The sequence below is a fragment of the Fundulus heteroclitus genome, chromosome 20 (genome assembly GCF_011125445.2).
Source record: "Fundulus heteroclitus isolate FHET01 chromosome 20, MU-UCD_Fhet_4.1, whole genome shotgun sequence".
Classification (NCBI taxonomy): Eukaryota; Metazoa; Chordata; class Actinopteri; order Cyprinodontiformes; family Fundulidae; genus Fundulus; species Fundulus heteroclitus.
Window position 1 is genome coordinate 16,705,879 of NC_046380.1, and position 14,665 is coordinate 16,720,543.

The 14,665-nt window shown below is 38.9% G+C and overlaps 1 protein-coding gene across 1 annotated transcript; it reads right to left on the reverse strand.

Moving 5' to 3' along the window:
- Positions 1–2,908: 2,908 nt before the first annotated feature.
- On the reverse strand, positions 2,909–13,255 carry tamm41 (TAM41 mitochondrial translocator assembly and maintenance homolog). The gene is made up of 8 exons (XM_036152134.1): positions 12,866–13,255; positions 11,054–11,236; positions 10,873–10,965; positions 10,582–10,732; positions 10,122–10,267; positions 6,135–6,300; positions 5,169–5,231; positions 2,909–3,601 (listed from the first exon to the last, which is right to left on the reverse strand). Exons 1-8 carry the CDS (start codon positions 13,001–13,003, stop codon positions 3,510–3,512), a joined length of 1,032 nt encoding a protein of 343 aa, XP_036008027.1. The 5' UTR covers positions 13,004–13,255; the 3' UTR covers positions 2,909–3,509.
- Between the last annotated feature and the right edge of the window lie 1,410 nt (positions 13,256–14,665).

Genomic DNA, 14,665 nt, shown 5'->3' on the forward strand with positions numbered 1-14,665 from the left:
GGAGGAAGGCAGCGAGGGAGGGAGGGAGGGAAGGAGGGAGGGAGGGAGCAGGAATGTTTGGAATGATGGAATTCAGCTCCTAGCAGGTGGGCAAAGTGCGGCGCTCTGATTGGCTGAGCTCTGAGGCAGTGATATCAGCATACATTATGATGTTGCATCACGCGGCTGTCACTGTGCGCATTACTACGACCCAGGGAGGGCTGCACGGTCATCTCCCTTTCAGCGGCAGTGAAAGTGCCTCTTAACCAGGAAGCCTGCTGACATTTACTGTCGCAAGGCCCTAAATCTACCGCCGGAACATCTATTTTTGCCGCATTTCTGTGGAAAGTCATTCGCCAAGGTGGAACATTTCTGAAACTACTATGCTAGATAGATTCTACTGATAAACTTGTCAAATAGAAACATTGACATTAAGACAATACGCGCTACCTTATTAAAGTATTCCCACTCCTTTAACCTTTTTTTCCACCTTGTGTCCTCCTGTCACAATCGCACACCTCCATGGACACTTTGAAAACGTCAGATCTCAATTGGAAAAAAACAAATCGTGCTGGAATGGGTAATGTCTTGGAGACAAAAGGATGCCGCACGTTTGATGAAAAATGAAAACGATAATTACAATGTGTTTAATCCAAAGCTCCTGAGAATGTGAAACTGGAAAAAAAAACTGATGCTGGAGGCTAGTCCAATTTGCTGAAATGTCATTGTAGCAACTCAGAACAGCAGCCATGAGGTATCGAGGTGAAATCCTTTGACCAGTTTTAGACCCTTTGCTGGTGCAGCGGGTCCTGGGTCTCCTGGAATCTGCTCCATGCTCTTGAGGATGTGCTGGAAGACCTACTAAACGTTCTGACAGTGGCACGTATTGATGTGCCATCCTGGTGGAGTTGGACTGCTTGTGCAACCTCTGCAGGGTCCAAGGTATCACCAGCAGTGACATTGACCCTGATCCAATACAAAACTACTTGAAAAGCAGTCAAAACAAAACAAGGGAAAAAAATGTCTGCGGACTCAACCTGCAAAAGAGAATCTGTTGGCAGGGCAACTGTTAGTCAAGCACTCCACAAATGCATTTTTTATTTATTTTTTTTATTTTATAGAAAACTGCCGCAAAGAAACCCTCAAAATGTCCACGCTCCATGGAGGGGCCACAGCAAACATACGGAAAGAGGAGCTCTGGACAAATAACAATAGCTGAGGGTGACACAGAGATGGTGTTTAAGACAAATCTTGTCAAAGCTCCTCAAATTATTTAAGTAAATGCAACCTTAACCGTCCTTCTTTGACAGAAAAGTGCACAATGTTCTACAAAAAACGTTGACCTAAAAAAAAAAACAATTCAAGGAAAACCCAGTAGACATATGCAGTTACAGAAAATGAAGGCGTATTTAGGGTGCTGTAAGGTGACTCATGATGTAATGCTGTTAGGTGGACAAAACAAACGAGTGGCGGTATCAGATAGCAGTGACTCACTGTACAGCACTTTGAATTGTCTTGTTACTGAAATGTGCCACACAAACAAACTTGCTTTGCTTTTTTCTCGAACTGCAGCGCTGCTACGTGACAGCACAGTTGTCCTCTTTTTTTTTTTTTTTAACCTCGTGAGCTTTCTTTACATTCATTCTCCTACTGAAACTGCTTTAAAATGTACTTAACACTGGATAAGAAGTTAAACTGGAAGGTGCTTGCATTCTTACAGTAGTACGGAAGCTCCAGCTTGTTCAACATGGGTGTAATGTTTCAGAAATATCTCAGAATGTAAAAGTAAAGGAGGTGACTGAACTAATTTCAGCCAATTATACTCCATTCACCTGCAAGCTGCCACTGGCTGGTGTCTGCACAACCTCTGTTCAGCTTTAATGAATACTCATCAGCAAGTAGGGCCCACTCTACAGTCAGGAACCAGTGGGTCCCTATATCTGCAAAACCTAATCCATCCTATCAACTGCCAAGCATGGTGGGGGAGGGGTGAAGATTTAGGAGTGTTTTGCAGTCCAAGGGCCAGGGCCCATTGCAGCCATTAGGACCACCATGAACTCCTCTGTATAAAGTATTCCAGAATAAAATTTATAGTGACCCTAAACGCAGCAGCAGATCTGCCGCTGAATGCCTGCAGAAGAAAATCATGGCGGCACATCCAACGATCCGGTCAAAGTCCAGACCTAAGCCTGTTAAAAAAAACGCTATGGTGGGACTTAAAAGAGATCTGCATGCAACCCTGAATAAAAATGAAGATTGAAAAGAAGCATGACCCAAGATTCCTGCACTAGTCTGATAAAGTTAAACTGACTAGTTCAAGTTTCTGCTGCTCAAAATATTGATGTACATATTCTCTCATCCATAGCTTTTCCATTTTGGTTTCTATAATAATAATAATAATAATAATAATAATAATAATAATAATAATAATAATAATATTTTTAGAACCTGGGAAGGAGCAGATATGTTTTGTTATGTCCTCTTATTGCCCTAGAACAGCGTGTACTTTCTCTTTCCCACAACGGTATTTAAATGCATTATGCCTGTGCCCTAGAACTACAAAATGGCCTCCTATTATGTCATAGCACTTCAGTAAACACTTTATTAGACAAATCAAACATGATATTCTGAAAAAAATCATAGAATAACAAATATGATGGATTAATAAATGCTAATGTTTGTTATTCCTGATAGTTTCACAGTACCACTCTGTTGAATGTAGTACGTTGAGCGACTAAAATGAAAGCTACGTCTACGCTAATTACAAACAAATATTTTTTTATTAGAAGGTAGAAAGACTTTGTTTGATTGTAATAAAGCTCAGCAAGAAGCTGATTGGAAATTATGTATTGCCAAACTTCTTCCTTCTTGACTTAAGAGCTTTTCTTTTATTGAACCTAATTGTAAAGCAAAAAAAAAAACAAGCAGCTGTTGTTGCTGTGTTTTAATTAGGGCTTTAATACATTTTCTAAAAAGTAGTGTGGAACCAGCGGAGGCAGCTCCCCATCAAACAACTGCGGTGAAAGAATAAAAACAAAGAGAGACATACAAATTGAACAAATCTTTGGCAAAGTGATTACAGGAGCAAAGACGCACGTGTGTGTTTGTTAGGCATCAAACCCAAAGCAGCTTCCACTCACATGGGGGGAAAAAAGAAACTGCATAGAGGTAACTCTTAACTAAAACTAAAACTTATTCTTGAGGTAAATTGTTCCAGCTATGTTCTTACAGTACCTTTACATTGCCAAAGCTTTCCCGTGGCTGTCTCAGCAGTATTACACGACTGTATGTACAACTATAAAACCTATTTTCAGTCTTACTCTGGAAACGTGACGGTTTATTCGCCGCCATCAGAGGTTTAATGGGACAGAGACACTTCCACGCCATGCACACAAGGTGATGGAAGCCATGATCTACAAAGTTTAAAGTGTGTTGGCTGCAGTCACAGTTTTTCTGGGTTAACTTTTATGTACAGATTTAATAACTGGTTCTCGCCATCGGTAACTGAGAGAAATTCCTAGTAGATTGCATCAGGAGATCTGCGAGACCGACGGTTTCCTCCTCCAGCCCTTCCACATCTTCATCATTTTTTTGGAGCTGTAGGACACGGTCTTCCATAAGCCTGACAGGACCAGGACACAAGAACACAAAATCCACATTAACCGTAAAAAACACACTGTCTGAAAGACATGGTGGAAAATTATAGAGAGTGTGACATGTTTAAGGAATGGTATGGAGGGGGTGACCACAGGAAATCCTGTGCTTGTGGACACATTTAGCAGAAAATATTTCTTTCCAAACTTAAGGCAATTTCTATTAGTACTTCTTGGCTCAAACTGTTTTATCTCAACACTTTTCGTTACGACACAGAAGCACCTCAACGCGGCCGTGGTGTCTATAGCAGTGTTCGTCTAACCTGACTCTAGCCAGATTGATATCGCTCCGCCTAGCTTCACTCACATCCATCTGGGACCTCTCCCATAGAGAGTGATTTCTCCAACCAATTTTATTGTCTAGCCAATCAGGACGCAGGGCAGGAGTTTAATAGATGTAACGTAGTGGAGAAGCGACCATGAGACTGTTTTGATTCAGACAACAATGGCGGCTCGCATCAAGGAAGCAAGCGTTAACATTGATGCTGCTATTTGTTCTGTGTTGTCCAAGCTACCTAATATTGTTTCATTAAAAGAACATCAGAGAACGGCTCTGAAGGCTTTTGTTGGTGGAAACGATGTTTTGTTTTGTTTTGTTTTCCGGGGCGTGCCCCTGGTGGACGCGCCCGCGGCGGAGCGGTTAGCGTGAACCATGTTAGGATGCCTTTAGTCCTCGACGCGGTCGGCCCAGGATCGACTCCGACCTGCGGCACTTTGCCGCCCGTCTTCCCCCCTCCTACTTTCAGCTCACTGTCAATGAAACGTGTGCCACTAGAGCAGCAAACACATAAAAAAAAAAAAAAAAAAAAACCTGCGTCGCTCTCACAGCGTCACGGGTTAGCTTCGGTGTGAGTGGTTGAAATAGCACGTCGATAAAGATGACAGACAAGTGGCTTATCCAATCATATGCAAGGATTTTTGATAAGGCCCAGCCTTCAATAAAGGCAATTCCTATGGATCAGTCCCAGATGGATGTAAGTGAAGCTAGGCGGAGCGACATACATCTGGCGAGAGTCACGTTAGTGTTCGTCCCCACAGTCTGAAAAGTAATGTGACGCGATTTGTTTGCCTGTTGGCTTTTTGTCTGACTCAAGGTGCAAGAAGGGAGCCAGAAAAGGCTGCTGACCACAAGACGATACACTCCGGATAAGTTCAGTAGTGTGTGGGAAGCCTTATGGTGCACAGAAATGTCTGCACCTCAATGATGAACCACAGTGTCGATTTCAACGCTTCCATTTTCTTTTAAGCTCAAAATAAGCTCAGTCGTTGCTTTGAGTTTTTAAAAACAGCGGGTCTGATATTTGTAAGGGGCTGGTACCATGGAACCGATCACTTATGGAAAACCCTAATAACCCAGTAGAGCCGTGGCGTGGCGTGCTGTGCTGACATGGTACTAGAGGAAAAGGTTTATAAGCTTCTAGCCGTAGCTTTTGAGACCAATAAGACGTAAAAAAAATAATTGTGTGATCAAAGTGTAGCAATATTTCTTTGAATTTTTTTAAACTAAGGTCATAAAGACACTGTAGGAGTTCTTACCAGCTGTAGCAATGCCTTTGATGCTCTGTGTTATGCTGGAAGTTTTAACAATAGATGAGATACCTGTGGAGGAGCAAAACCAAAGCACCTTAGTCAAAGCATGATTTCATGACTTCTTTTTAAATCAAGAAAAAAAACAAAAACATCATTTGCTTCACAAATATTGAAGAGAGTCACACTAGTTATGTTGACATGCACACCATTTCATGATCGGATTGAAATGTGTTTGGATTAAAAACCATTTGTACCATTTATATGGGCACACAATCAGTTAATCCGATCACAATGTGCGTGTATATGAACCTGGCTTCATTCAAAATTTAACCCCTCTGACATGCACAGTTACAATTTCCTTAAAATAACAACAACATAAGAAGAACTTCCGTCTTTGCTAAACAACAAAATAAACAAAACGGTATTATATGAGTTTGTTTGTCCTCCAAGCGCCCAGGCTAAACACGCCCAGGCTACAGTTGAGTCATCACTGAATCAATAATAATTTTAAACTCTTTTAATGTTTTGAACAGAAAGGTTTTATCAGGAACCCCGACAGTTCTCCTTCCCGACGTATTTCCACCACTCAACAACGCGGAAATAAGTCACGTTTACATCGGGTGCACATGCGCACTCGGGTCAGTTTGCCTCATTCAGAATAACTTGAGCCTGCAAGCGTTTATATCCACGTTGATCGGATTATCTTTCGGCATAAACCACCCCTCTCATTCGGATTACAATTTCATTCCGATTGATCTTAATCAGATCACAATGTTCCGATTGCATTGTTTACATGACGTTTTTTTTTTATTCCGATTACTTTTGTCCATCTAAACAAAGCTATTATCAGCTGGTTTTATTATTTAATTATTTACATAAACACAGAGAAAAAAAAATACATATTTTTTTTCTTTTTAAATAAATCTTCTTACTGGAGCCGATCTTAGTCTTTTCGTCACATTTTTCACGTACCTTGTTGCACCACGGCTCCACAGTCAGGGTCCTGAGCCACCTGCAGCAGGATCTCCTCCACATCCCGGTTTTTCCCCGGAGGATCCACCAGCTTTGTGATCCTCTGCTGAAGAGTTAGGGGCAGCGTCATCAGCTGGAGGAACTGACCTTCGGGGCTTTTGTCAACCTTTAAGAAAAAAAAAAAACAGAAATTAGATCAAGTCATAGATGAAGACTCCTGTTGACTGGTAACAGAAATGATATGAGCTGGGGGGGACAGGCTTTTGGCCAATCCAGGACATGCAGTTGCGGTTCTATATTTTACAACTCTTACATAGATCTGGATGCTCTTGCTTTAAACCTTTTACGCTTTCTTGACTTTCTAAAATTTTAAATGGCACTGCAGAGGTTCAATCGAGTCATCAGATGAAGTCATTCCCTGGCAAAGGGCCAAAACTATGCGTCCTTGAAGTCGGTGTGTAAAGACGCAGACAGCTGTTCTGTTCTTTGCTAAAACTCTTAACATTTTTTAAATTCTCTACCATAGTTTATGACGCAGAAAAAAAATGTGTCTGTCTTTTAATCTGACAGCAAAAGCAGATTTTAAAGTGGGAAATTAGTGTTTTATCCATAAATGCTTCAGTGTACGGATTGTTAAAATGACTCTCTGCAATGAAATCTAATTAGACATAATTAGATTTCATTGCAGAGAATAGCTGATGTTTCTATTTACTCCTAAAATGTTGGCATGTACACACAGAGAGGACTCGGTTCTCTTAGAGATAGTTTCTTTAAATTGTCAGGGCTTTTAATTCTGTCTGATGTAACATTTTACTGTTAATTTGTGTTTAAACGTTCTTTGTGGATGATATTTATTATATCAGAGTTTCTACATGTAATGTTTTGTAACAGCTTTTTATGTGTTTGTTTTTTTGCCATGTCTTCCTTGGAAAAGAGATTGTTAATCTCAATAGTGACTTTCCTGGTTAAATAAACGTTTAAAGGTACATTGACATTTTTTTTAATTTATACGCCAGTAACTCATACTGGTTGCATAAAATGTTTTTCTAAGATTATCATGTCCTGCTGGCGTAGTATTTGTCATTTTTGCTCATTTTGTCAGTAAATACAGCCTTTTCTGTGTATATTTACTATTACAACATCATGTGACCGGGGTTGCATCACTGCATATGCATAAACAATTTACTTATCGGGGAAATAGCATTCCATCGCACCCTTTGCTGAGGTTCTATTTAAGCTTAAAAAGGACTATCAAAACGCTATATGGATGGACGCTTTGAGTATATAGCCTTATTTTGTCATAATCAACAGGCTTTTGGTCTTTTGGTATAGGCATATAACGTGGCTATACACATTTAGTAAAAATATAAAAAAAGTAATAAACATATTATAGCATAAGTCTGCTGCAAGAAATAATAGTAACTGAAACGCAGTGAACAGTACACAGTCCTCAGGATCAGATATGTTGCATTATGTATTTTATTGTTATTGAATTATACTGAGGTACAAGATGAAGTAGCGTGAGCCTTTATTTTAAACATGGTCCATAGTGACTTTCAAAAAGAACTAGAACTAGATTTGCAGTAGAAAACATGCCTGAGGTCCTGTACCAACGAACACTCACAGAACAAGGAGTGTGTAGTGTCGATTGTATCTTGAACATTGCATCTGACTGTTCAAGTTACACGAAGGTTATAGTGGATAAACTTGTTTGTCTGTGCTTTTTGGTGAACATACTGTTACATCCTGGTTCCACACCTCAATGGTTATTCATTGCCAATTTTCTTTTGCTTAGAAACAAAGCATTAAAAGTAGCTTAAATTAAATCATCCTATGGTTTCTAAAGATTTCACTGATGCAGCAACTATTGTCTTCATTTATTTAGATTAGTAATTTGCAGCAGATAAAGTGTATCCCCCTCAACCAATCTTTATCTGAAACGTTTTACAGAAAGCGTTCCCCAAAGATTTTTTCACAAAGAATATATATATATATATATATATATATATATATATATATATATATATATATATATATATATATATATATATATATATATATATAGAGTTCTTCTCAGGGACCCAGAGTGACAGACTGCGTTTCGAATCGCCCTTGGGGCCTCTCCAAGATGCAAAATGCTAGGCCACCACTCAGTTTTGTGTGACCTTATAACTGAGGCATACAGGTGGGGCACTGAATATACTTCATGCAAATGTGGTATTTGTTCGGTTTTTATCTACAAATATCTTTGTGTAAAACTCCCAAAGGCAATCTCCACAGCAAAGATATGTCACACAGACAAACAATAGCTACACAGCAGCGCCAGACTCTTAAACGCTCCTCCTATTCTCTTAGACATGTGACATGTTATTCCAGGGTGGTGTGGCGCCTGGAGGTGGAGACCTGGAGGTTTCTTTTGTGTCTCAGGGAGTGGCGGCAGCAGGTAGAGAGCAAACCAGGAAAATTGCAAGACTATCTACTATCTGGTATTGGATTTTGACCAACATTTCAATATTGAACTAATCAAAGATGATCATGTTATGGCTTCTTGAAACACATTTCTTAGATCAATTTTTGATGGCACAGGCCTGTAAAACTTACAGTGAATGTGGAACACAAAAACGGTCTGAGTCAGAATGAACAAACAGCTGTGATTTCAAACTTTGACCATCATGCATTTATGACATTTCACATCAACACCAACAATTAACTAAAAAGCCAGGCACAAACAGCATTCATCAGAGAAGCAGCTGAGAGGCATGTCATAACTCTGGAGGAGCTGCAGAGATTCACAGTTAAGGTGGAAGAATCTGTTAATAAGATATAGCATTAATGGTAAACCTCAAAAATCTGGGCTTTATGGAAGAGTCCCAAGAAGAAAGCCAATGTTAAAATATTTGTGATGAAATAACTAGGGGTTGAGCGATAAATAAATTTTATCAATTAATTAGAATTTGCAATTTATCAAGGTTTAATTTATGAAAAATCTGGATTTGCTTTGGCCATTGCACTCTTTGGACTTCCATAGTTCACTTGTGGCGTCCTCCCACAGAAATGCAGAAAATTACAGCTGGCAAGGAAGAGCTTGTTCCTAAATAGGGTGCAACTACATCAATTAAATGGAACTGGTTTGGTTTGGCTGGTACAGACCAGGAGCAACACACGCCATGTTGCAAATGTTTAAAATCTGGTAAGAAAAATGTATTATCAAAAAACTCTAAAGGGGAAACCTTTTCTCCCTGCAAATAAAGCACTTGTATTTATGAATTTACTTATTTTAGTTAGTTTGAAGTTACACCAGTGAAGTGATGCCAGTTTGAAGTTACACCAGTGAAGTGACGCCAGTTCTTAGATGTGTACTCATAACTAGCTCATTGTATAACACCACTAGCAACAAACATTTAATATTGTTTACAATGGTAGGGCCTGCCATCTTGTTTTACAAGCATGTTTCACAGTGTGTATTTAGCTGCACCTTGAATTCAGGTCAACTCACAGACAAGATGATTAAAATAAAAGCAAGTTTTTAAAGGGGCCATGACAACAAATTTCATTTTTCTGAGGTTTTGGGGGTGTAATATGGTCTGTTTTTCACTAATGACGCTGTGTTAAAGTCTAAATTGAATACCAAAGCACTTGCTCCTGGATAGTTGTTAAAGTGTTTTCTGAAAAACTGAGCGAAAGTCTGATTGCTTCTGATTTAAACTTATTTGTGGTTATGAAAAGAACGGAGGGGGAAAAAAATCAATTAATCTAACTTAGTATAATAAAGTCCGAAGATTTTATTTTTAAGCCATATTATCCAGCCTTAGGAGAAACTAAAACAGCACAGCTTTGTGGACCCACTATCCTCACCGTGAAACATAATGGTGGCAGTATCATGCTATGCTAATACCTTTGTTAAAAAGGAGCCAAAATACCAATATAATACATGATAAAAAAAACTGTGAAAAAAGTTGTTTTCCTTGTTTGTTTAGCATGATGTACCTCAAGTTTTCCTTGCGGAGGTTTGTAGACCACCTGAGGGCAGTCCCGAAGGATGTTGCTGTAAAGAATCCTGAAGTGTTGAATGTTGTCTCTGACAATGTTGGCCACCTTGGACTTGTCCTCTCCAATCACCATCCTAAAATCCCCTTCAAAGACACAAACAAGATATTAACTCTCAAAAGAAGTGAATACACCCTGTTCATTTTGTATGCATCTACTCCATACAACAGTCGTCGTTCAAAATGTTTTGGCACATTTTCATATTTCAACACAGTGACACAACCAGAAATGTTAGATACGTTTGTTTTCATAAGTCAACTTAATCGACAGATCACTAACTTTTTTCAAAGACCGAACAGGCCTCCTTCTGACCTCTGTAATGAATAAAACTGCTCTAGAAAAAAAAAAGGCTTTGAAATTGTGGAGTAAGCCTTATGAAGCAGAGGAAGAAGTTTCGTACCAGCATAAGAAAGCCCCGCGATCTGATGGAAAAGGTCTTCCTCAGTGAAGCTCTCTGGGAGCATGAGGAAGGACGCTGTGACCGCACTCTTCAGGTTGGACACCAGAGCAGCGCGGAGCTTCGCGTTCTCGCCCTGCACCAACATTTTCACCTGAACAGGAGAACATACACCAGAAGCAAACACGGTTTAACCTGAGTCTTGTAATGCAGTAGGTTTTATTTCAGTCAACAACCTTCAATGCTTTATGTTAAAAAAATAAAAACATTTTAATTGATGAGCTCCTTACTGACCGGCTTGTGAAGGCGTCCAGCGACATACAAGGTCCTCCAGTGCATGAGGTCGTCAATCAGAGAGTCTGTACTAATCACCCCGTATTTAATTATCTAATATAAAGAAAAGCATTTCGTGAAACAGTTACTATAAACAATGCTTTTAAAACAGAGGCGGTTTTGCAGACATCTTGTGCGTTACCCGTCCGTCAACAGGCACCAGCGTGTTGTAGTAAACTGAAGCTCCGTGGTCATTTTGTATGCCGCTGATCTTATTGGGCCCCAGCAGCTTGAGGATGGAGTAGTGTTTGCGGTTCTGGAGCAGATTCATGGTGTGCCACGTCACCGGGTCGTCCACCGCAAACACAAAGTCCAGCATGTTCTTCTGTATATGACAGAGGAGAACAGCGGCAATAAAACCCACACATCTTTCATGCAATGAATCTGATCAGTTATGATTTTTTTTGTGTGATACTGGCCCTACAAAGAAGCTTTAAATGCATCTCATTTAGAGCATAAACAAATTAATATGTGTCAGTCATTTAATTCAAAAAGTAATACTTTTATTGAGCCATATTGATATATATCAAGCATTTATTGATTTTATTTTTTATCAATATGGCACAAAGCTAACAACAATGCATAATTCAGTTTCTCTGAAAAATCTAATATTACATAAAACCTACAAAAAAGTATTATATTACAGCAATTTGATGGTATGGCTACACAATCAGAATCTCCACTCCATTTGCACTTCACAAAAATGTATCAAAAACAGTGCAGAGAGACACACAGGTTGCACTCCGGAGCCTTTATAGACCACATAAAATGAAGCGAGCAAGAAAAAAAGAAAGGAAGGGGAGCAGAGAGGAGAGGCTGAAGAAACAAGCTCTGGCCACTGATGCAGCAAAGAGGACTAAAGCAATTTTTTCATAAAGGAGTAGGCAAGATATAAACACTAGAGGGTAACAGTGAAAATACCAGCAGCCTATCCTGCACAGTAGTTCAATAAGGAAGTTAGCCTCACTGTGAATCAAGGGTCAAAACTGACTCAGTTAAACAAAAGATTTAAGGTATTGAAATCCTTGAATTCAGGTTTATTGTACCCTGCATAAACTCAAATTCTTAAAATACTGAAATCATTGTTATGTTATTGTATTTTACTTTGTTTAACCTGGTAAAATCCCATTGAGTTTAAGAAAATATGTGTTGTTATGCGAATATAATCAATGCGTTAAACATTCAAATAGTACATGTAAAAATAATGTGGGTTTAAATTTATTTTAATTTTTTTATGAGAAAGCAGTGTCCCTTCAGTGAGTAGCAGTAGTGGTGCAATAGCTCCTGCTGGCATGGAGGTGGTGAACAGCAGCAATAAGGAGTCAGAGCAGGAACCTTCAGGTACCTAAGAGGACAAAACACACCTGCAGGTTCTAAGGTTCTGCTGGTGGTGGCATGGCCTGGGATGGTGTGAAATTCCCGGCCTGAATTATCGTCCCAGTTTGCCTCTGGGATAGAGGCTAATTTAACAGGTGTGCAGCAGACAGTTATTGGCAATCTCCACAAGAATAGCATATCATTGGAAAGGTCTGGTAGAAAAATAAACGCCAGCAACACATGTAACCACAACATGGAGGAAATTGGAAAATCCTGTTTATTTTATGAGAAACTAGGTGTTGAGTTTTAATTAGCTGTAAACCATAATCATCAAAGTTGACAGAAATAAACATTTGAAACGTATCGTATGTGTGTAATAAATCTGTAGAACATGTCAGACTCACTTGTTGAACTGAATTACGAAAACAAAACAACGGTGCAATGAACTTCCAATTAATTTGTGGTGGATTAAAACCTGTAGACGTTTAGAGGGATGAACAGAGATTAAATCTGAGTCTAGCTGACAGGAAGATACACATCCACGCTAAATATGTGAACGCAACCGCATCTTGATTCATGCTCTGATCAGGTCCACCTACTATGCCACTGTAATTTCAACAGCATGGTTCAGTATTACCTCCATTTGACCTTGGCTGGTTCCAGCCTGCTTGAAAACGCCAGATCCGTAAGCAAACGCTAAGCTGATGTCCTGAGGAAACTGGGACAGGATCCTCCTGTAGAAAACGCCGGTGTTTTGCAAAGCAGGAAGAGTCATTTTTGTTGGGACAAACTACGAGCGTGCAGCTTGCGGAGCGAGATAACCGCACAAATAAAGTTTAAAACAATCCACCGACCGCGTAAAGTAAGCCAGACATCTCGCACAGAACAACGTCAACACACGGCGTAAAACGACAAGCGACGTATGTTACAAAACTATCGGTTTATCTTAGCAAACTCCGTCCATTTGGTCTGCTTGGACGGACGAACCGTGCGATTCTCCGTCGCCTAAAATGCGCGTCACGGATTCCACCGCCGGCCAAGGCATGCTGGGAAATGTCGTTGTTCCTGGCAATGCAAAGACTGACAAACGCAATTATACGCAAACTGCATGTAAATGTGGTTATGTTTTTCCTCCAAATGTGGAACACTTGAACAAGGAAATGTCAATGATATAAATAAATAAATAAATAAATAAATAAATAAATAAATAAATAAATAAATAAATAAATAAATAAATAAATAAATAAACTTGACAGCGTTTTTTTCTAGCCAGCAGAGGGCGGTGTTCTATCAAGTTTGAGAGTCTGGTCTCTTGTTTATTTTGACCACCGGAGTTCTGCTACTTTTAAATTGTATTATGAGGGATCTTGTTTTTTATGAGTTAACTGGAGCCCAAATGAGCTATAATTTAATTTAGCTGTCCTAGTGGGCTGCGGTCAAATAAGAAAAAAAGGTAGAGAATACAGCCAATAGTGTAATAGAATTCAACATGTTTACTTCTGTGAATGAGTTTCATAAAAAACAATAAAATAACAAAAAAAGTTGAACGGTGATTTTGACAAGAGGATTTCCTATAGGGCAGTTGGTCTTTAACTTTGAAAATCAAAATGTCATTTTGACAAAATGTCTGTTATTTTAAAACAATGTTAAGTACTAATCTGATTTGTAAAAATACGATACAATATACTTATGGCATATGATAGCCGACTTTAGGCTCAGTCATCTGAAAATTTTGCTAATTTTCCACGTTTTATATGCACAGTGCAAAAATAATATAAAAAAAAAAACATGAAAATCTTTACAGCCTGAAGGGAACCCAAACATTATCTGTATAGGTTTATATATTTGTTTATGGTTTGGTATTCTTCAGCTGCTGTCATGCAGCTGAAGAATACAAGTTCTATGCAAGTTCTATGTCCAGCGTGCCATTTCTGGAAGTAGCTTTTATTTCCTACCTGCATTTGGGTTCATCACAACCACACTATGACAAACCCAAACTATGTGTTGTAAGGCGTCTTCATTTATTGTCACTGCTGGTAAAGATGTGCTTAAGCTTTAAAATATATCTACTTACTTATTCTTCTATTGCAGTAGCAAAATCCCACACTGAACATTTTTTTAGAAAACAAAAAAACAAGCATTAATTGGAATACATTTATTAATTATATTGAAAACAAATAACAATTGTTCAAAATTTTAACACACCTGGTGGCACCCCAAATAATTCCCCTCAAGTAAAAGTAACTGAAATTATTTTAAAGTAATCATTTTCGTTCTTGGTTGATGTGATTGTCTGGAATCTTGGTATTAGTAATCCATGACCTCCAGTTGCTCGAGAAAATAAATTGATGTTAGACAGCAACATATTTTTCTTAGTATGACTTCAAAACAGGAAAGAAAGGGCAGTATTTCATTTAACAAAGGAAAATGTGTGTTG